General features: G+C 38.8%; 3 protein-coding genes and 1 non-coding gene across 5 annotated transcripts in view; 1 reads left to right on the top strand and 3 right to left on the bottom strand.

Moving 5' to 3' along the window:
* The window catches only part of LOC146511014 (leukocyte elastase inhibitor-like), a 258,585-nt gene that overhangs the window by 91,637 nt on the left and 143,357 nt on the right, over positions 1-23,591 (bottom strand). The window lies entirely within an intron of this gene.
* LOC146511022 (uncharacterized) lies at positions 1,034-9,240 on the top strand. 2 transcript variants are annotated; one of them, XM_085172494.1, is made up of 4 exons: positions 1,034-1,286; positions 2,668-2,772; positions 6,901-7,497; positions 8,340-9,240. In XM_085172494.1, exons 2-4 carry the CDS (start codon positions 2,755-2,757, stop codon positions 9,018-9,020), a joined length of 1,296 nt encoding a protein of 431 aa, XP_085028620.1. In that variant the 5' UTR covers positions 1,034-1,286; positions 2,668-2,754; the 3' UTR covers positions 9,021-9,240. The 2 variants fall into 2 exon arrangements, with proteins under 2 accessions (XP_085028620.1, XP_085028619.1); XM_085172493.1 differs by lacking the exons at positions 1,034-1,286; positions 2,668-2,772 and having other exon boundaries at positions 6,202-7,497.
* rps20 (ribosomal protein S20) lies at positions 20,904-22,344 on the bottom strand. The gene is made up of 4 exons (XM_085172522.1): positions 22,185-22,344; positions 21,508-21,607; positions 21,253-21,326; positions 20,904-21,127 (listed from the first exon to the last, which is right to left on the bottom strand). Exons 1-4 carry the CDS (start codon positions 22,185-22,187, stop codon positions 20,945-20,947), a joined length of 360 nt encoding a protein of 119 aa, XP_085028648.1. The 5' UTR covers positions 22,188-22,344; the 3' UTR covers positions 20,904-20,944.
* On the bottom strand, positions 21,397-21,462 carry LOC146511021 (small nucleolar RNA U54). Its single transcript, XR_014876273.1, has one exon. It is a non-coding gene; the product is annotated as a small nucleolar RNA U54 (small nucleolar RNA).

The raw sequence follows: 23,591 nt of genomic DNA, 5'->3' as shown, positions 1-23,591 counted from the left end.
TTTTGTTCCCTGTGCTTCGCTGTCACAGCATCTATTTCCATCTTATTTTCCCCTCTGATGTCTGTCTGTTGTTTTTTGACGACTTCAGACTGCCGGGCCTGATTAACCGCTTTCTCCAATGTCAAATCTTTGTCCATTTGAAGTCTCTCCGCTAAGCTGATGTCCTTCAGACCCACGACGAGGCGATCTCTTATTAACTCATCGTGCAGTGCACCATAACTGCAGTTTTCAGCTAAAGCATAAAGTGCGGTGACAAACGAGTCAACAGTCTCATTAGCTTGCTGTGTTCTTTGATTAAAGCGGGCTCTCTCATAGATAATGTTTTTCCTGGGAACAAAGTACGTATCCAGAGTGTCTCTTACTGCTTGGTACTGCTGCCTTTGTATGTCCGATAAAGCTTGCCCTCGGAGGATATCATCTGCTTCATCCCCCATGCAGTAGATGAGTGTGTTTACCTGGTTAGCCTCTGAGCTAAGGTGCAGGTTGCTTGCAAGTCGAAATCTTTCAAACCTCCTTATCCACTTTTCCCATTGCTGTGGCCTTGAGAAATCAAACAGCTCGGGAGGCTGGATGGTGAATGTGGCATTCGGGGGTAAGTTGGCGTTAGCATTATAGCCGCCGTTAGCTTGCTGGTGGGGCGGTGACGTGCGAGGCTGTGTAGCTGTTGCGCTAGCTCCCGCTTCTTCGTCCGACATCTTATCGTCTGGAGAAAAACTCTTTACCGCTCCCAAAGCCGCTTGCTGTCACTCCCCGATGACAAGGCTTTTACTGCAATCCCACTTCTGACACCATGTCGTGGTTTTAGGCAAGGATTCAAGCGACACCTTGTAGAGCACACAAACTCCGACCTTTATTAATCACTTCCTGTTTCCGAACCCCTTTCACAATAAAACAGGTTATACACAGATTACACCACACTGATAGAGAAGTGAGTCAGTGTAACCTTTATTAAATCAGGCAAAACAACACATACTTATTTACTGTGACGAACTGCAGAAAGCAAAACAATAAATAAATGGAGGTAAGGGTAAGCTGATGTCATCTGATGTTTATGTTCATGAACATAACACACGGACATATTTTGACTTTGTTTTTATTGTTTATTAAAATACTTTTAAATCTCTAGTTTAGTTTAAGAACCATCTAGTCCAGCAGGTGGCGGTAATGCACCTTAAAGCTCTAACCGCCAAAGAAAAACCCAAAAGAAGAAGAAGCCGCAGAGTTCCCGCTTCATTGCGTTTGTGTTTTAGTTTATTTTTCTTCCTCATCTAAAGTGAAGCACTAAGGTAACTTTGATCTGAGTTCAGTCAATGTTGAATTTAGCTCCTGAATGAAGTTTTCGGTTGCTCTCCTCGGTCTCTGTTATAAGTTATTTGTGAACCAGTTGAAAGAAAAAGCCTCTACATCAAGTCAAGCTGCTATAAAATAATTTATAAGAAAATATTAACAAATGCTAATGAAACACTGAGAAGAAAACAGAAGAAAGCTTTTAAATTAGCTAAGTGTAATCAGAGTTTCTATTATTTTATTAGTCTGTTTCCAAGCGCTAGTTAGCATCTCTGTGTGACTGTGTGGCACCTGCACAGTTTTTGAATGCAGTGTGCTATCCAAGCTAGCTAGCACCACCCTTCATCCATATAAGGTAACTTCCGTCTCCAACATGTTGGCGGTAAAAGTGCTATAATGAAATCCATTTATGAGAAAGGTAAAAATAAATGTATTCCAGGCTAAAACACAGCTGCCTTTGTCTTATCAGCACAAAGTTGTGTCGGCCCACAGGGCATGTGATTGTAAAAATGGCCTCACTCTGAGAGGCCTGTTGTTAGAATCATTTCAAAGATGATTTGATAAATTCTGATCAGTATTCAGTAAATGAGTCCGATTATCTATTAGCAAAATAATAATGATAGGCCAGAGATACCAGAGATGCATTTTTAAAACAAATACAGCCTCAAACCCTAAGAGGGGATCTGTGTTCTTATCACATTTAAAAGTACTGCAGATTTTTTAAAGCTCCAAACAAAACTGAAATGGAAGAACAAAGATATATAGAATAGAATAAAATAGTCTTTTATTGTCTTTGTACATATTCAACTAAATTGTGGGTGCTCCACACCAACTGTGCATGGAAAACAATATAAATAGTAAGACAGTAAGAATAAATAACATATAAGAGGAGTATATACAAAGAAGAGAAAGGCGCACATTAGAGGACAGGTTGCAGAATGCTTGAAAGTAGTACAGTGGACTTGATACAAGTAGAGAATCAGTGTGACTGAGTGATGAGGGTTACTCAAATCATGGCTCAGATTTCTAAACCCACTCAGATAGGATAATCTTCCACGGCACACCTGATCAGTTCTCACGGCACACGTATATATGCCGCGGCACAGTGGTTGGGAAACACTGTACTCTCCATTGTAATCCATTGATTGTTCTGTTTTCGTTCTTTGCCAGGGCTTTTTTTAAAGAGGAATTGCTCTCCTGGTACTGGTGTGCCATACTGCTGAATTTGGTATCGGTGCTCAAACCCTTTGTGTATGTTTTAAACAAGTTATCCACCCAGGGAAGCTAAAATTTGTTGTTTGTGCTCTCAGATGAACATATGAGACACTTTGACTCTTCAGTGCAGTGTGGAGCCTAACAAAGTTCTGTTTTCTGTTCCAGCTGATCAGCAGGAGGAGAAGAGTCTGACGGAGCAGCAGGGGAACATTTAAGCTACTTGGACTCAGCTCAGCCACTGCAGAGAAAACAATGAGTTCGACAAAGAAGGTGACAGATACTAGTGTTAAGAAATACTCCATTAACCCTTTAAGGCCTATTGGAGCAGGAATGCTCCGTTTGCGTAACAATTTTAAAATCCCGGTTAAATGCACTTAAGCTAACACAATTATTTTATTTAGGAATAGTTGTACTTACATCTTATGCCATCAGCTTGCCCTTGGTCACGGTTTCCTTCCACATATGTATTTGCAGAAATTGCATAAAAAGCACTTGCAGCAAAAAAACATAACGTACCAGAAACACGCTTTGCCGTTCATAGCACTTCCTACGTTAGAATAGATGTCAGCGCGAACTATCACATGTCCGACTTTACCTGCCAAAACCTGCCTTCAGCGATACCTATACTGGTGTTTTTAAAAGTCATGTTTGACTTTATTGTTTTCTGTATTGTTTCTGGGATGCTTAGAACTCAAATTGCACTGTTGGCAATAGTTTATTTTGATGCACATGCTGTTTGTTTTGCAAATTTGCATTGTAATATTTATTTTTATTTTTCTTGCAGTATATAAAAATCTCAAAAATACTCAAAACAAATTTCCTGTGGTTGGAAACAATGTGCAACTTTTTTGCATTTACAGTTTTGAGGGATAATCCTCTGAAATTTCTCTAACTAGAAATATGTGTAAAAAACAAAACAAAAACGATTTAAATTTCTTTGTATTTTATTGCAGTTTTTTTGCACTTTATGTAGTTACTATGGACTTAATGCATAGATATTATTAACATTTGGGATATAATGGTCATATTAATGTATAGCAACTTGAAATGCTCCCAAAAATGGCATTAAGGGCATGTAAAAATTAGAGATGGACCGATCCGATATTAGGTATCGGTATTGGTCCGATACTGACGTAAATTACTGGATCGGATATCAGAGAGAAATAAAAAATGTAATCCGATCCATTAAATATCAAAAAAGCACCTCACAAAACTTGCGACATGGCATAACTCGGCTCATGCCGTGCAGCACGTCGGAGCAGTGTGCTCACGTGATAGAGCGGGTGTGTGTATTTGTAGCCTCGCTATCAATCCGGCATTTCATCTCCGAGGAAGTTATCCCAGAGAGAAGTAAAGCAAGTGTATCTCTGAATGATTGTAAAGCATTCCCGTGATGGAACATATATGGAGCGACTACCTCTTCCCTCCCCCTCCCTCTCCTGCTGCTACTTCAATCATGAAACTGATTAATGATCAGCTGATCGGCTTTTCTGTCGCGAGTCCGTCTCTCTTGTTTGTTTATTGCCCACTTTGCGCCAGAAAGAGGAAACCAGCGGCTGAACAACAGCAGCACGTTTAAGCTTGAGAAGCTGTTGTTAGAATTTATTTAATATTACTTTCTACACCAGGATCCTTTTCTAGCTGACGGCTGGTAACTGTGCAGGGGCGGATCTAGCAAAGTTTAGCCAGGGGGGGCTGATAGGGCAACAGGGAAAAGGGGGGCACAAAGACATACTTTTCTTTCTTATTCTCATTTAAAATATCTAGCTTTTAATAAATAATTATCAGAATCTTACACCCAAAGTTTTAATCTGATGTAAAATGTATAGAAGTCCATTACTGTATATAGTAACTATTAAGTCTAATATACCCTAGTAAGCTATAGTACTTTTCCTTTGGGAAGGGACCATCTGTGCAGTCTGCAATTGTGTTGAAGAAAGATGTTGAATCTATTTAATTATTCTTGAAAAATAATTGATTTCTGTGCATTTTTTTTCCACACTGCATCAAATTATAGTTGATTATGTTGATTAAGCATCATGAGGTGGAGGGTGGGTGGTTCCCTATCTATTTCATTTATTTAGTTATTTATTTTGCTGGGAGTTTTAGAGCCTTATTATTTAGGTTGCTTACTATTTAAAATACCAGAATAGGGAGGATGGAGTAGGTTTAAGTTTATTAGATTGAGCAGTATTGCTGAACTATGAAATATTTAGGTGCTGTTTTTTTTTTTGCATACAGGTAAAACAGTTTTATTGATTAAAAAATACACTATATCGGATTCATATCAGTATCGGCAGATATCCAAATTTATGGTATCGGTATCGGACATAAAAAAGTGGTATCGTGCCATCTCTAGTAAAAATATAAACATAAGCTCTGACAAACTTGGTTCTATGGTAGGTCTTAAAGGGTTAAAAGATGAAGTACTGATATATATTTTATACAAAACTAACTAAACCTTGTGCTATATTATTGTAATGTAATAATCATGTAATAATACAATGCCTACATTGTAGAGGGTGACTTTGCCTCTAAAGAGGAAAATGGGCAGGGAAGAGGTTAAAGTGGGATTCAGCAGGATTCAACCCTAAAATCAGCTGTAGTGGCTCAGTGTGGGGAAAAGAGTCACAGCTCACAATCATTCCTATTGAGAGCTCCAGTCGATTTTCTTAATGTACAGGCTGTGATCAGCTGACCTGCTGCTCTCTGTGGATGTACACAACTGAATTCAGCCAGATGTCTGCAGATGTTTCATGAGTTGTCCTGGCTGATTTCCATCCTCTACACCAGGGGTGTCAAACTCAATTGCACAGGGGACAAAACTCAAGGCACACTTTAGGTCGCAGGCCAAACAAGATAAACATTTATTGAACACACTAAAACCATGTTTTTTTAAACATATATATGAATAAAAACAGACAGGAATATTATTCCAGAATAAATTAACTTAAAAAATCAACTTTAACTTTAAATGTTTTGATCTTCATAAAAATATATCCTGTCAAAATTATGCAAGTTAGAAATATGAACATGCTGCCAAAAACCCCAGAAAAAATAAATGAAAACATACACAAGGTTGGAGCTGCATGTAGACGGAGCTGGGGCATTGCTGCAGGAATGGAACTAATAAACTGTGCGGGCCATTCAGTGTCGTACTTTGCCTTGAGTGTATCATTACACTGCAGCTCCATCTGAATCTGCACAGGTGAAGTTTCCATGTAAAGAAGAAGCTTGAAATTCTTAGTTTGTGCTTCACAGTCACCAAAGCGCCGCGAACTCAGTGCGCTCAGTTTATCAGCAAAGTGCACCGACTTGGTTCAACATTACTTGGCAACAGGGAAAGTGAGACAGGTTGCACTGGTACATTTGTGACAGCTTCACTTGAAAAACCTTCACCGCATCATACATGCCATGCCCATTGTTAAATCTCCCAATTCTTTTGATCTTTGGGCTGAAGGAAGGACAATACTCGGTGTATAAATGCTCAATCAACAATCATTTATTCCATACAATTCAACACTTTTGAGCATAAACCATCCGGAGGGGAGATGAGCGCGGGAGGCTGTCCGCCTGATCTCGAAGTGTCTGAGCGTTTCTCACATTCTTATAGCTTCAGTCCCCCTCCACCTAGTCATAAAACCTAAACATTCTTTCTCTCTTACGGCGCCTAAGTGACGGCCTTGGCTCCCTGTTTTATCTCCTCCTGATGAGATGGGACAGAAAACCTCTCCGGTATGCTCTGTTCTCTTTTAATCAGACAAATAAGGCCATGACTCTCTGAAAACAGTATTTCTTATACCTCAGCAGTATAATGCATCATAAAACAATATCATTCATTCACAATAAATCAGCAGTCTAATGTAATACAAATCAGTTTAATAACAAACCTGTTTTGAAAATGTAAGGAGTAGAAAATACAGATATATTTTTTTAATGTAGCGAGTAAAAGTATAAAAAAACCCTCAGGTTACAGTCAGACTCTGACATCATCTTTCACTGAATCAAGCTAGTAACTGTTACATTTGATTTATTATTATCGAATAAATTAGACAATTATAGAAATATATAATAGGAAACAGCAACAGGAAATATAAAAAAGTACAGACCTGGTAAACATTTATTACTATTCTGAGTGTTAGCATTAATATTTGTGTACAAGCAGGAAAGATGGGCATGATTTTAGAGTGTTTGAACAATGATTGATTATCTTTAACACCAGGTTGGATGTAATGTGTTACTACTACCAGTAGGTGGGGATAAGAGACCTTTAAGGTGTTTGGTGCCACACTCCACCTTCAGGTTTAAAACTAGTGTTAATGGAGGGAGTTTGAAGCTTCAGTTTGTTCAATGACTGCATTTCACTCACTGCCTCTGTTTGTATCTCTGTCACTGCAGGACCAACATAGACCGAGAAGTCAGCGCTCTCAGGAGGCCGACAAACCTCACAGAAGAAAGAGAGAGAGAAAAAACACCTGTGACGAGTGTGGGAAGGATTTTACCTGGAAGTTTAAACTAAAACAACATCAGCTCATCCACACTGGAGAGAGACCGTTCAGCTGTGACTTGTGTGGAAAGTCGTTTTCCTGGAAGAATGTCCTAAAAAGACACCAAGTCGTCCACAGTGGAGTTAAAGCTTACAGCTGTGATCAGTGTGGTAAAGCTTTTGCTCACAGTAGCAACTTACAGAGTCATCTAGTTACCCACTCTGGAATTAAGGCATACAGCTGTGACATCTGTGGAAAAACTTTCAGCCGGCTATGGTACCGAAATATACACCTACGCATTCACTCCGGAGAAGATGTGTACTGGTGTGATCAGTGTGGCAAATACTTTACAACAGACGCACAGTTACAAAGCCACATGTTTACCCACACTGAGGAGAGACCTTATCAATGTGACCTGTGTGAGAAGACTTTTAAAACTGCACAGAACCTGAGACAACACCAACAGATCCACACCAAAAAGAGACTCTACAAGTGCAGTTACTGTGAGGTATGTATTTTTATTTTATTCTTGTAAGTTCAGTCTGACCGTTTGGAACAAGTCTGCTCATTAAATTGTGTTAGCATGTTAGCACTTCTACTGCACCGAAGAGTAGCTCTGAGCCATTATTCAGATTTTCATTTCACTTATGATTTTTGTTTACACGATCATGAAAAACTGAAAATGCTGAAAATTGATATGTTGCTGTTATTTAATCTTCAGGCAGCTTCGTGGTATATCATGGTGTTATTATTTCTGCATAAATGGCCTTTGGTTTACAGCGGCTCATTCCTCTGTCAGGTGTAAATATTATAAAATAAAACATAAATTAAGTACAAAACCAAACCATTCAGTAATCTTCTCTTATGGTTAACAAAGTTGTATCGTTACGTAATGGTGTTACAGCTGTAGTATCATTGCTTACATATGGCTTTAGTACTTTTAAACATTAGTGTTAAAATACCCATTTAATCTTATAATTGCAGTGTCATTGGGGGTAATAGTTTTTCTTGTATCCCGGTCAGCTGAGTGTTATAACTGCACAATTACAGTGTTATTAATGCAGTATTAAATTAGTATTATTGCAGTGTTACAGTAGTTTACCATGGGTACACTAAAAACATTAGTGTGGTAGTACTTAAGTGTAAGTCAGATGTTACTGTAATATTAAAGAAGTATTCCTGTAGTATTATGGTGGCAGTATTGTTGTTATTGTAGCCCAGTAAACTGAGTGTGTTAATCGAAACAGTAAAATGTAATTGGACATCTGCTGAGATGCTCTTTATTTCAGGCGACGTTCAGGATAAAAGTGTTGAAGGACTGACTTACACTGTCTTTGTGTCTTTGTTTAGAAGCAGAGCGACACAGATGGATCCACTTCTCAACCCTGTCATCGCTGTGGTGGTGGGAAAGACTTTCGTTGTGACATCTGTGGAAAAACTTTCAGTCAGCAAGCCAGCCTAAAAATACATAAACGTAAACACACTGGAGACAAACTGAAATACTGCAAAGAATGTGGGAGAAGCTTCCCCACATCAACTGAGTTAAAACGACATGAACTCTTTCACAGTGGGGTCAAAAAGCACCTCTGTGATCAGTGTGGGTCATCCTTCACCACTGCAGATCACCTTAAAAGACACAAACGAGTCCACACAGGAGAGAAACCATACAAGTGCAGACACTGTGACAAAAGTTTCTCACGTTCAGGTAGTCGTAACAAACATGAACGTACACACATGGAAGGAAACTACAGCTGTGAGCAGTGTGACAAGAGCTTCAGTAATCTCAGTTCATACTCTGCACACAAACAATCCCACGTTACTAATAAACTTTTTCACTGTTACCAATGTGCCAAGACATTCACTTCATTATCTGCTCTGTGCAAACATCAGCGCGATCATGCACGGCTGAAATCGTTCCCATCACAGGACGACAGCGAATCTGAAGAGAGAGAAACATCCTCTTCTGGTTTCAGAGTCCAACTTAAAACCCTGGAGATCAGGCTCCACAGAGTTCAGATCGGCTCTCCTTAAAGATCTAATGAGGCTATGAATCAAACTGTTCCTTTAGTTCAATGTTAATCTTTATAAATTGTTCTTCTGTAGTGTTTGTGTTCAGTGGTTACCTTTTTTTTTCAGTGGTTGGAGGAAAAATCAGTTTCCTGTTGTTCAAGTTTGTATTGAATGTATTTTATTAAAGTTCTTAAATGAAGTTTAAAAAAAAAGTTAAATAAAGAATTGTTTGAATGACAAAGATTTTGAGCCATGATGTCATTTCCTGTATTTCAGAGTAAAGACTGAAGTAACAAATGGAAACATGTTTACAGTCATGGAATAAACACTGATGGGTCATCTGTAGGAAGTACTATTGCTGACCTGACAGACTCGACCTTGTTTACAAAGAAAGAAAGGAACTGATGACATGTGTCAGCAGAGGCTTTCAGGGTTGTTTAGAGCAGAGCTTATAGTCTTAAAAAGAACAATTTGTTAAATTGTCATTGTTAAATAACAATTTAACAAAATGAACTGAGAAAAATATCTGTTTCTTTCATTTTCACTGTATTCTGTTCAAATTTCCAACATTCTTTTAACATTTCAAAAGAAACCTGCAAATTGTCTTTCTTCCACTTTCACTCTGCTCTCCTACACTGACGTCTGACTGCTCGGGTGGATTCATTTAACCAGGGCTGAGGAATATGTTTTGGGCGCCTGGTTTTTAATGGGTTCACAGGGTTTAGGGTCTGAGTACAGGTTTCCTGGAACTGCAAAAGCAGCTCATCTGGGGTGGGCCCAATAAGTAATCTGATGGTCGGTAAAGATTTTCTTTATAAAAGTGGAGGAGAAGAGAGCAGCGGCGGGGTGGAGCGCGAGTTTTAAACTCATGCACAAGAGAAACAGGTTTGTGATGAGAGAACACTGAATCCCACATTTCTAAATATAAAACAGATAAACCATATGATAACACCAGGTCAAGAGTGTGCTCCTGCTGATGTGTAGGGCCTTTCTACAGACTGTACAAGGTCAAATCACTGAATGAGATTTAAAAACTCTTGAGCAAGCAGTCCATCAGGGCAACAGACATGAATATTAAAATCACCAACTATTATAATCTGATCCTGTTTCGGCACAATTTCAGCCAAAAAACATAAAAGTCATTCAAAAAATCTTTGTTAAACTTAGGCGCCAATACATTACTGCACACAGTAAGAGCGTCCCCAGTTCAAATATGAGAAGTTCAAAGCTGGAGGGGAAACCAGCACATGGAGTTGTTTGTAGTGAAAGTTTTTTCTTAAAAACAGTCAATATTCCTCCTCCTCTACCTGATCTCGGAGCATTAAGAAACAAGCAGTCAGAGCGTAACAGTTCAGAAATAATGCTAGGCTCACCAACGCTCATCTGTGTCTCAGTCACAAACAGGAGATCCAATCCACTGGAAGAAAGAAAGTCATTTATAAAACCACACATTCATCAGAGCCATCCTTGTTGGAGCTGGAGCCTGGGCAGAAGTTGTCTCTGTAGCCCACGTTAATGGGCGCAAATTCAAAAGGTTTATTCCACGACCCCTGTTACGCCCCAGTCTAGGGGTACAGGAACATAACATAAGGGTTAGAAAGGACGTGACCCCAACCTGGTCCCCAAAACCACACCCAAGTGAAAGGTGATTTATTGTCTAAACTGAAGCTGAACTCCAGGGTGAACAAAGGCCAAAATTACAAACAAAAGCCTATGTGAAACAGAAACCAAACAAAAGACAAATGCTACACCTAATCAATGTTCCCTCTAGTTTTTCATGTGTCTGAGCGAACACACAAACTCCCTGAGCAGTCCCTTGGACCACTGTGAGCAACAGCAGACATGTGCACTGTGGTCACGCCAGCATTGAAGCCATCCAAGTTACATGGTTTATTAAAATAATCAAATTACAGCATTTACATTTCTGTTAGACTACTTTTAATTAACTGCTTTAGCCCACTTACAATGAAATTTTTAAAAAAAAATGTTCATGACCTGTGTAGTATGTTAGCTCTATTGGAAGTAAAAATAACTTGAACTCCAATTTTGAAAACAACTTTTTTATATATATATATAAAGCTCTGACTTGTATTATGAGTCTGTGGTCTGGGTGAGAGTCTTGTAACTCTGTCTGCAAAATACAGCATATAATGAGCAATGTTGGGTAATTAATTATGTCGTTACTTCTTCAAAAAAGTAACAGAGTTTTGAAAACAACAAAGTTTTTTGCAGCTGCTTACCTAAAAATGCAGCCAAGACGTTTTTAAATAAACATTTCAAACTACTTACAGAACAATCAGCTGTTCTGCATCAAATCTGATGCCACACAAATTATTTGCACCACTCCAAAAAATAATTTCTGTCCACTATGAGATAAAGGAGAACAACAGCCTGATACCTGCAGGCCCGACAACAGATGTATCACTCCTGTAACACCTGTAACATTCAGCAGTCGCCTCATTGTTCTGACACACACAACAAAACTATTGACTACACTACACACTAACTACACAAGATTTGCGCTAAACGTTGCAAATCTCTCACATCTCAAAACACCGCCGTCACTCCTAAAGCTTCCCCCCTTCCTAAACAACTGTTGCGATATCATTTTTACCTATGAAGCGCCTTGTATGGAACGCCAGGACTGCCATAATGAATTAATTAAATACACCATTAAATAATTAATTAAATGTGGCAATAATTCATTAAAATCAGAAATAATTAAATACATAAATATTTACAACACATGTAATCAATTAATGACACATTTCATTAATTATTGACATAATTAATTAATTAATAACACATTAAAATAATTATTGAAAGTTTTAATTAATTATTTAATGATTTTTTTATTTAATTCATTTTGGCACTTTTGTCCCCTTCATCTCTCTCCTTGAAATAATTTTATCTGTCAAACTAAGTGGGCGGGGTTAACGCTGCCATGCAGCTTCTCTAACATTTGATTGGTTGCCGTGCAAAGTAAGTCAATACAGGTCGATCCTAGATAATCGATTGCTTGCGTAGACTTGGGCTGTATCCCAATTCAGGGTCTGCAGCCTTAAAGTACGCAGCCTCAACGGTTCTCAATGGCCACATACTCAAAGACCGCTAAGGCCGGAAGTGTGAGGCTTGTGAAATGGGACGGTCTAGCCTCCATTGCGCTGCCCAGGTTGCCTAGCAACCATGATAGCTGGAAACGTGGGGTTGACAGAAATGAAGGAGAACATATTTTGTTCGTTTGTTTGTTTCTACATGAGCTTTGTGTGATTTAATAAGTATCTGAGGCTGAGACCACAGGACTGTAAAACATGATCGTTGGGCTTCATATCTGTACTGAACAGTCATTTAAGATTAGCTAGTAAATAACAATTAGTTAATGTTTTTATTGAGATTAAAGTCAGTGTAAATATGAGATGGCCAATATTATAGTTATTATATTAATCATTATAAGTTATTACAGCAGTGAGTTTGAACTCTCAAATCAAATCACTTCTATTGTCACATCACATGTGCAGGTACACTGGTACAGCACATGTGAGTGAACTCGGTGTCAAATACTGAGCTTCAGTAAAGATTCAAGTTGCAGTTATTTATATGTCCTATCACCTTAAATCTTCACTCAAAGACACTCAAGTGTCTTTGACAGTTTATATGTAGATGTATCATATATCAGAGACAAATGTTGTTCCTTCAGTATGTTGGCATTACTAAATTTGGCTCAATGCTTACATATATGTGTAAAAAGCAAATGTACGAGATAACTGTTTTTGATAGAATGAAGAGTAGACTGATATATTAAATATTCCTTTATTGGGTGTGAAAATCAGACCATGTCATAACTGCTTTAAGTCATACAGAATAGATATCAGAGCCTTAAACAGGCTGACTTCTGTTAAATGGGTCAAACTGGGCAGAAGGTATACAAACACAAAACATCCTTATAGAATATGATGTAACACTATAGATCAACTTAGCTCAGAATATATAAAGCATATAAACAATTACAGCAATATGATGACCCAAACAATCCCTGTCAGTGATGGAGAAGCTTTGATGAAAAAAATTTGGCAAAAAGTTCACCAGCATGAAGGAAATGAAGTTCTCAAACTTTCCTTAGGAGGACCCCAGCACGCCTGCTTAAAGAAAAGTAAGTGTGCTGATGTGGATGCTTGCAGTGACTGCTGTATAGAGGCCATCCTGCTACACATGAAACATATCAGTGTCATAATTGTTAGTTTAGTCATGTGTTTGTTTATTATCCTTATTGTTTTATCTGGGACTGTTTGCAAGCATCTCAGAGAGAGGAGACACCAGCATCTGAACAGAGACTCAAACCAGCAACCTGCAGGTCCCTGCTTGTCAGTTTTCTCCTCACTCATGTTGCCCACCAGTGATTTCTAGCTGCCCACCCACACAGCAGGCTAGAATATGCACTGAGCCTCAGCACCATGGTTGCAATACTTGGACATGTTTTCTTTATTAAATAATCAACCAGACCCCAAAAAGTAAACAGCTGTTATTGCTAGGCAACGGGAGCAGCATTTGGTGATGCAGCACCTGACATTCCTGACCATGTGGGCGGAGCTTGCATGGAATGGAATGTTTTGTAGAACTGCGCAACACAAGCACTTAGTTACAGCATTTTTCATTTTATCCAGACACAGCTAGAGACACATCTACAGCAGCATCTCTGTGCAGGACAGACGACAGTTGAAGAAAAAAACACATCGAAAACTTCACTTCTCTACAATACGTTGGTTCCTTTGTTTAAAAGGCCAAAATGAATCAAGGGAGATCGAGAAGAGGATTGGTGAGTGCGTCACCATACAGTACAGTACAGTCTGAGCTGATTAACCTACGAGAAGAATTTCAAATAATACAGGCTGAAAATGTCAAATTAAAAGAAGAGGCAGAAAGATCAAGAGGGGAAGCTAAAAATTCAAAGTTTGAAACTGAAGTAGTATTGAAGGAATTACTGCATGTGGGTCTAAAACTTAAAGGAGAGAAGATGGGAAAACAACAAGCAGAAAATGAGAATGAAAACATTAAGAAAGAACTGTTGGAAGCTCAAAAAGCATTGGAGGAAGAGAAAACCACAGCACAAGAAGCTAAAAATAAATATCAAACTGCAAAGAAGGAGGCAGAAAATGTGATGCAGGAATTACAGGAGGTGCAGGAAGCTTTTGAAGAGGAAAAAAGGAAAATGCAGTTGGCAACACAAGAAGCTGAAAATGTAACGGCTGAAGCTGAAATACTAAGGAAGGAATTACTGCATGTAAAGCAACAACCTGAAGAGGAGAAAAAACGTAAACATGAGGCAGAAAATGAGATTGAAAATATGAAGAAAGAATTGTTGGAAGCTCATAAAGTGTTGGAGGAAGAGAAAATTAAAATACAGGAAGCAAAGAAAGAAATGGAAAATACAAAGAGTTACACTCAAAACATGAAGAAGAAGTTGCTGGAAGCAGAGGAAGCAATAGAAAAAGAGACACATGGAAAATGGGAGGCAAAACAGGAAAGTGAAACTCTGAAGAAGGAACTGATGAAAGTGCAAGAAGAACTTGCAGAAGAGAAAATTGAGGTGAAGGTATTCAAGAAAGAAACGACAGCCTCTGAGGTGACCAAGAAAGACTGCAAAGATGCACTTAAACAAATACAAAAGCACAAAAAGGAAGCTAAAGAGCTCCTCAAGCAGAAAGTCAAACTGGCCAAACAGCAGCTGAAAGAAAAATTTAAAGACGCCGAGGAGCAGCTAAACAAAACCTTAAAAGAGCTGAAGGCAAAAGATAAAGAAAAGAAAGCCGAGGACAGGAGGGGATTCTGGAGCAGACTGCTGAGAAAAAACTGACCCAGCAGCATCAAGTTTAAGGAGATCAATAGTTTCTTCCTCCTTCCCCCTCTCTCAACCTTTCTTTCACAAAAATCCCCCCAAACTTTACTTGGGACGTTTCTTTGTTTTTAAAAACTCTATTCTGAATACATGTACTGAAATACACAAATAAAATTGCCATAACTTGACCTCATGTTGCCGGCTTCTTTTCTTGTGTGTCTGTGGATGTAAAACAGTAACACACTTTCTGCTCTGTGTGTTTTTAATTGTAAATAAATGCAATATATGTTCATTTTAAAAACTTCTGCTCTAAATCTTTTTTTAGCAAAATGCTTTTTTTGCCCCTTCCTGATTTCTTATGTTTTAACATGTTTGTTACATTTACATGTTTCCGATTTCAAGTGTTAACACAGATGGTCAGAGACAGAGGTTTGGACAGCTCTTTCCCTTTATTTGTATTTATTCAGGTTATTTTTATACTCAAAAATCCATCCACAAGCTTCAACGCGTCCAGAACTCTGCTGCCCGTATCATCACCAGGACCCCTTCTATCCACCACATCACTCCTGTTCTGCAGCAGCTTCATTGGCTCCCGGTCAAATATCGCATCAATTTCAAAATACTCTTGTACACATTTAAGGCTATTCATCATCTCTCCCCTCCATATCTTTCTGATCTGGTTAAGATCACCGCCCCATCTCGTTGTCTCAGATCTACTTCTTCCCTTTCACTCTCCGTCCCCTCCCCCCGTCTTGCCTCCATGGGGAGCAGGGCTTTCAGCTGCTCAGCTCCACGACTCTGGAATTCCCTACCTCCTGATTTAAGAAATATCTCTTCCTTCTCTCTCTTTAAGTCCCAACTCAAAACTCACTTGTTCAAAATAGCTTATCCCAATAACCTCTCCACTCTGCTCTTTTAAATTAGTTTATGTCTTATGCTTTTATGATTGTGTAAACTGCTTGCTTTTATGTTGCTTTATATTCTAATGTGTACAATGACCTTGAGTGTTTTGAAAGGCGCTTTCAAATAAAATGTGTGAATAAAATGTGAGATATTTCAAATTATCTTTGAAATATCTCAGTGTGACACTGATACTGTACATGAGTGTGGTAGGTTTTGAAAACAGCATCAGCACAGTACACAGCAAAGGGGAAAGGAACAATTGTTCCTTTCAAATTTTATACAAAACATCCAATCCTGGATCATATCCGTATCCACTTAGGATTGAGTGATCCAAATGCACCACATTGTGACAATAACCATGGCATAGCAGCTGACGAGCAGCAGATAGATACTGGTCATGGTACCACTGGTGCAACTAGACTTGCAGTCAAGACCGCCTAAACCAAGACCAAGACCAGAGGGTATCGAGACCAAGACAAGACCAAGAACAAGTCGAGACGAAACCAAGACCGAGACAAAAAAGTCTTTAAACTGCAGCCAGATGCTGCTTCGTTTACGGATGTCAGACATATTTATGTGTTTTTGCTTTCGCATAGCCCTCCTCACTTGACTTGACGCACTTGACTGTCATGTCCATCACCCTCTCTGTTTTTCACACAATGATATTATCCTATATCCTCGCATGTAATTGGCCACAATATGGAGGGATTGGAGCATAGCTGAGCCACTGTGTGAGAGCTGAGCAGCGAAAGGATATAAAGTGAGGGTAGAAACAACTGATAGATTAATAGGCTCTGTTTTGAGTTTTGTTCAAAAAAGAATGACTTCATATAGGAAAAAATAAATATCACATATGCAGGACACCTTAAACTAGTTTTTTAATTAAGCAGAAAGGCAGAACAAAGTCGGGCTGTATCAAGACACAGGGACTAAACCCCAATTCAACCAGACCCAGAACTGATCTGGAATTAAAACAGGACTACAACAGTTCAAAATCAGGACTACTTAGGACTTAACCAAAACAGAACCAGGATCAAAACTAGATGATAGTAGCACAAAAAATCATCATAGACCTGCACTACACTTATTTTTTAATTCTACCAAAGTAGACTATTTAGATTCATAAAAGTTTAGATAATTATTTAGCCTTGTTGTGCAAACAAGCCTGAATAACTTAATAAATATAGAATTTGAAAAGTAACAAATGGTATCTAAAAAGTTACACTAGGTACGAGATACATGTTCTGATGAGTTTTGGCAAACAACCATTTGACTAACATGTGTGTCTCACCTGCTCTTGTTCCATCTCTGTTCTGTCCTCATGCTCCAGCTCCCTCTCTCTCCCTCTCTGTTCCTCTCTCTCCCTCTCTGTGCTGACAATCAAGCCAAACACCAACATCATCAAATATACAGTTGAAACCAGATATTTACACTCTTCAGATAAAAACACAAAAACCTTTTTAATTGTAACACTGAATCAGATTAAATGTTTATTTTTTTAGATAGATAAATATAAAAACATATTTGTTAAATTTAAGAGTAAAGAGAAAATTGTCTGTACTTCTTAATTGCAAATGGCACCAAATTGTATTCAAAATTGAGCCACACTTATGGAGCTCCACAATTCTTTTCCTGGTGTTTTGGTTGACATCTCTTGATTTTCCAATGTCAAAGAAACAGGCTCTGTGTTTTGCCTTATATGCACCCACAGGTGTGCCACCAATTTACTCACATGGACTCTACTAACCAATCAGAAGCTTCTTCAGCTCAGAATGGAATCGTCTGGAGTTTTCTTATTAATTAACAATAAACTTAGTGTATATGTACTCCTAAATTTGATGAAAGTGATAAAAATAGACAGCTGTCTCTCTTTATTTTGACATTTAACTAATTCAAAAGATATTTCAATATTTATTTATCTAAAACAAAACAAGTTTGCTCTAAATTGATGTTTAACAGTAAAAAAAAATGTTTTTTATGTTTTCTCTCTAAAGTGTATGTAAACATCTGGTTTCAACTGTGAATATACTGCTGTGTGTTGAAATTCCTCGTTTTGCATAGAAATATACTGAACAACATACAAAGCATAATATATAAAATAACATGTACCCGAGTTTTTTCTTTGAAAGAAGCTCCTTATGGCCATTGTTGTGTTCATCAGTACATTACTGAAACCGATTTAGAGAGCTTTGTTTAGCCGTGGAGGGTAACAACTGAAAATATGAAATAAACACACATGTAAGCTAAGACTCTCTAAAAAGAAAGCATTGTTGTTGTTCGGCTTTTTATTCATCCATTTGTTGATTCACTCGAAGAGTAAGTAACGTAATATGGGTCAAGTGATCAGTTTGATATCAATCTTTTGTGAAACACCGTCAGTGGCGGTCCTAGCCTGTTTGGCGCCCTGGGCGAACACTCCCTCTGGCGCCCCCCCCCCCCCCCCCACACACACACACACACAAACACACACACAAAACATATTAAGGGTTGTACATTAACATAAAACTGTTGTACACACACACGAAGAGAGAGAGAGTATGCATAGTATGCAAACGGCTACCAAACAGCCATCATAATTCGTCATACAATGAGAACAGGACAAATCAACAATTGACAATGACTAATTAATATTAAAATCTGTAACATAATGTATTGTTTGGAGTTTAGTCTGTTACTGTTACTACTTTTACCATTTCTTCTTGGAGCAACTGTAACCCACATCATTTCCTTAGGGATTAATAAAGTATTCTGATTCTGATTGTTTCAGGATGACCTGCCATTATCCAATCACACATCTGCTTACCTGTATCTTTTGCTCGTTTCTCCTCCTCTTCTTTTCTCTTTTTTCTAAACTGAGGACCTGATGTCTTTGAACTTTTCTTGTCCATCTTCTATTGGTTTTAATGTTGCACTCCAGTATGAACACAAATCCCCCAACCCGAGGATCAGCACAACATAACCTAACAGACCTACACCTTAGTTCACAGAATCACTTTGTCTAAGGTTTATTTCTGAGATTTCACACAACCCTGGATTCAAATCATGAATACATAATGGGCTTGGATTTACAACATTATAAATGAAATGTGCTCTATTTGGAAGCAGCCAGCCCCCTCCCCTTTCGACGGGTTGTGTGTGAGACTTTAAATCATCAAACTGTAAATTTTATTTATTTTTTTTTTTTATTATTATTTTTTTTTTCGCCTGTCCCATTTGGTTCTTTAGCCGTCAGAATTGTTGTCTGAAGACCAACAAGGATACCCAATGGATTTATTTTGCCAAATGGATCATCATGGCATTGCCGTATTGGTCCATTTGATCGACCTTTGTTTTTATTATTTATTTTATTTTCAGTTGTTACAGACGGGACAGACATGAGTGAGGGATAGGAAAGGGAGAAAGAAAGAGGAAGGAAAAGAAAAACAGAAGGGGAGAGGGACAGTGAGAAAGGGGGGAAGAAAAAATATCTCCGGGATCACCTGTTGAGAGAAAAAGAATAGAAAACAAGCAAAAAAAAACAACAAAACAATGCAACATACTATACACAACACCATCGCATTAATCTAGCTAAGTGTAAACAGCAGTAAATACTAAATATTGAATGTTGTTGTGCAGCACGCAGGACAGACAGCGCACAATGTGCTTTGAAGTAGCAGCCAAGAAAGGTGTGATTTAAGTCTACGAATAGTGAACACCCATGTGCACACCTGTGTGGATCGGCGCGCTTGTATTCAAATGGTTTCCCCATGTAATGGTCTGCTAGAGGATGTAGAGAGCCATAGCCCCGTCCCCCAGGGCATGAAGCAGGCATGGAGGAGATCCAGGCCCCAGACTGTAAATTTTAAATTGTTATTGATCCCTTTACCTCGAGTCCTAAAGTGTATGTTTATTTTCTTACTCTTCTTATATTTATTGTTTGTTTCCTTGCACTGCTGTAACTGGAGCCTCGTCGTCTCGTCTCTCTATAAACTGGACTGTATGTAGCGGAGATGACAATAAAGTTTACTTTGACTTCAGCAGCGAGCAGGCGCACCGAGGACTCTCGCGCTCACTTTTCGTGTATAGAATTTGGAAAAAACATCGGTGCAAATTATAAGTCTGTATCAGGATGTCTGGTGTTTTCGTGTTTGTTGGTTTGTTTTTATTTTGTTTTATTGCGAGTTGGTTATTAGACGCTGCTCCAGCCGGTCAGAGAATCCCCCGCCGCCCCGCCCTCTGGTCTCTGCGCCGCAAGCAGCAGGCGCACCTCGCAAACGAAGGGCGCCCTTACTCCCAGCAAATGGGCGATAGAAAACCGATCGGTGCCTGTGCCATTCCCAATATGCGCTGGCTGACGTCGGGGCAGCATGAGTACGAGCATTTATTTATTTTTCGCCGATGCCCACGATGCCGCCCCGGGCAACTGCCCGTGTCGCCCGTATCTAAAACCGCTACTGAACACCGTCATATTTACATTATTCGAACAGTGCGAATGATTTGCTTTGGTACCTGGTCAAACTTAAGCTCTCCTCTGTCGGCAGCAAACTCGCAGGGAGCAGCTTCTCCCCCCTCACTCACAGGCGCAAGTGTTGCGCTCAGTCTGCTAGTGCCTGAGCTCGGATCATACCAAAATTAAAGGGAATTTAGTACTGTGCGCTATGTGCTTCGAATCTTATGTGTAGTTTTTGTTTTATACAGTTGTCAGTCAGGCATCTTACTATGAAACAAATTACACTCCAGAAGACCCCGGGCTTCTGAAAAAAATGACCCGGCCTTAAACCCAGTAAGGCTGACTCCTAATCTCCCAAACACTGTGTCAATCTGAGAAAGCAAGACTGGTCTCGAGACATCCAACTCTAGTTTACAGTTGTCATATCATGTCACTAGCCCCCTTAGTTCAAGGTTTCTCTAATAATCCTTCAACTGACAAATGTTTACACTTATTTTAACTTAAGTAAAACCTTTGGCACTTTCTTTCCTTTAAGACATATTAATAAAAGGCAAATTTATATCTATTGCTTTTGAAAACTACAGCCATTCAGTGAGCGTCTAAGACTGCCTTTTCGGGTTCCTTTATGTGTACCTGTAGGTAGATTTTGCTTAAGTTTACAATTAACATCTAGACACTCATCGCAAACTTGGCCCTTTTGAGGTTTCCCACCATCACAAACCCAAACACCACCACGTCATAGTTTGCTCATTCATTGCTTTATTGAAAAATCTGGGTCATTTATGCATCAGCGATAGTGACTTCGACCTCTACACCAGGTTCGATGCTGATGGAGGTGATCTGCTTTACAATTTCAGATGGGCTGTGCAGATCAATCAGGCGCTTATGGATCCTCATCTGGAAGCGATCCCAGGTTTTGGACCCTTCACCACAGGGAGTCTTTCTGGTGGTGATGCGCAGAGTCTGGAGGGAGGAAGAGAAATGCATTTTACTTTAATAAAATGATCAAGCATTCAGGATATGCAATCAAGAAAAAGCAATTTATTCCAATGTGTTAGATAAGAGTTCTGAGCCATGGTCTTCAGTACCTTGGTTGGCATGCGGACAGGTCCCTTCACCTTCAGGTTCTTTTCCTTAGCCCCACGGATCAGGTCTGCGCAGACTGCAGAACAGAAATGCACAAAACTTGAAAACACGGCCAGTCATCACTTTGCCTTGATTTGCTTTCCAAGCCGTGGCTCAGAATAGCGTATACATAAATCAGGGTTTATCAGTCAAAATTTTGTCCTCATAGCTCAGGTCAGGTTAAACTCACAACATTAACTAAATCTGAGCTTAATTACCCTTCTCCAGAGATTTGACGTTGCGGCTGGTGAGGGTGATGCGGATGCGGTGGATGGCAACCTCAGTGTCAACTGGTGCCTTGCCGGTGTCCTTAAAAGCCTGGATGTGAGGAGGAAAAAGCAGTTACTCAGACCCATCTTTGATATTGCAGGACGATGTAAAAAAAAAAAAGACAAAAAACAATAGTGGTCCAGAATATTACACAGCATGGCTTACAACTACCCCCCCCCCCCCCCCCCCCAAAAAAAAATAAAAAAAAAAAATAGGGGGAGATCTCAAGAACACGCGCAGCGAACTAGTTTAGGTTAGATTCCTTTTACACTGATTCGGAAGCCCGGGCAAAAGCACCTGAACGCAGCGGCAGAGAACTATAATTTGGGACACCCCGATGAATAACGACACCCAGATTATTTACTTTCAGCAACAACCAGTCAAGAGGAAGCTTGAACTTTATATAAGCGAGTCTTCTGCCTCGCTTAGAAATGCGCCGAAAAGTTAACTGTGCATTTAACATCCACAGCCGGAGGATCTACAGCTTTCTAACGTTATGGCGAGCGCCATTAGCTGTCGGCATTAGCAGCGACACTCCGTAAAACTCTTGAGTTCAAATTATCAAGCAATTAGCAAAAACCAGCTGCATACAAGTTGTTGGTTGATATACTCAAACAGCACATACCATTGTGAATATTCCTGACCGACTTATTCGGAAAAAAATTCAAGCGAACAGCGGTGAGCCAGGAAAGCACTCCACCAACGTGGTTAGCTCTCGGTGAAAAGACCGAGCACAGGCCCTTTTCCTCATATGTACTGCTCATCCGGGAGTCTTCTACTTCTTCGTTGGTGTTTCAAGCAGCTCCGTAACTAATAGCGACATCTATTAACGTGACTTTGAAATTGCAGTGTGATCACGTATGTGCGTTTTAGATAAGACTGTAACTGTTACTTTTACTATTATTCCAGTAATAGTGATTTGTACAAACTGATAATGCCACAAATTTGTTACAGTAGTTATTGTGTTGTTACTCGTAGTCTATGGCAAATTCTTCATTCCAAAATGTGCATTTAGAAGCAAGAATCAAAATCAGAATATTTTTTAATCCCAGAGGAAAATAAAAGGTCACAGTTGCCCCAACACAGTAACAACAGTAACAACCAAGTTAAAGTATCAATATTAAATAATACAATATTTGACAAAATAGTTCTAATGATATAAATGGTTTAATTACACAAATTTCCGCAAAATATATCCCACAAAATTGAAATATAAAGTTGACACTGAGAAGCCTCTATCGTCACATCAAATAAAAGAAACTGTTATTCCAACGCCCAGGGCACACAGTAAATAAATATTAACCTCCAGTAAACATGAAGCAAGAATTTTGAGTAAAATGCAAATGAAATATATGAAATCAAAGATTTATTTATTTAAATTAGCAATCATCACGGAAAATATACTTGGTATAAACTAAATATATGCCAATCAAGAAAATTTCATTTGACCAGATTCCATTAATTCTAACGTTTTACAATGTACAAATTGTATATGTAAATGAATTAGATAAATTTAAAAACATTTCCGTTTTGTTTTTGTGTTTTTGTTTGTTTGCTTGCTCTGACTGTACTGGGTGTGAAAACAAGCTATGAAAACAAATCGAATCCTGCAACAAACAAAATATTTTTCATTAAGATATTGCTTGTTTTTTCTACTGAGAGAAAAAAAAGATTTTTAAAAAGATTTTTTAAATATATTTATTTATTTAAAGTAAACCTTATTTCAAAGTTTACATTAAAGTTATATTTGTGTATATTGTGCAAATAATAATGCTCACTGTAAATACTGCTATTTGGTGTCTGTGGTTTGTAAAAAAAAAAAAAAAAAAAAAGGGAATAAAGTGAATAAAGTGAATTGTTGCATTTTTCCACCACTGGAGGGCAGTGGAAACACGTTTTTCTGCACATCTGATCAGTTGCGCGTTGGCAGGACATAAATAACAATAACAATCATGACAGCATTAAAAATAAACCAGAAACCTCGTGTTTTTAGCACTGTTAACCTCTGTATATCTACAACAACGAAATAACC

The sequence above is a fragment of the Neolamprologus multifasciatus genome, chromosome 9 (assembly GCF_963576455.1).
Source record: "Neolamprologus multifasciatus chromosome 9, fNeoMul1.2, whole genome shotgun sequence".
Taxonomy (NCBI): domain Eukaryota; kingdom Metazoa; phylum Chordata; class Actinopteri; order Cichliformes; family Cichlidae; genus Neolamprologus; species Neolamprologus multifasciatus.
Note: the sequence above shows the minus strand (reverse complement) of the source record. Positions and strands in the feature narration are given on the sequence as shown.

Coding starts and splice junctions, on each gene's coding strand:
- LOC146511022 (XM_085172493.1), top strand. CDS start 6,853: ATGACTGCATTTCACTCACTGCCTCTGTTTGTATCTCTGTCACTGCAG. Junction 7,498..8,339: donor ACAAGTGCAGTTACTGTGAG/GTATGTATTTTT, acceptor GTCTTTGTTTAG/AAGCAGAGCGACACAGATGG.
- rps20 (XM_085172522.1), bottom strand. Junction 21,327..21,507: donor CGTCAAATCTCTGGAGAAGG/GTAATTAAGCTC, acceptor TCTGTTCTGCAG/TCTGCGCAGACCTGATCCGT. Junction 21,128..21,252: donor CTGTCCGCATGCCAACCAAG/GTACTGAAGACC, acceptor TCCTCCCTCCAG/ACTCTGCGCATCACCACCAG.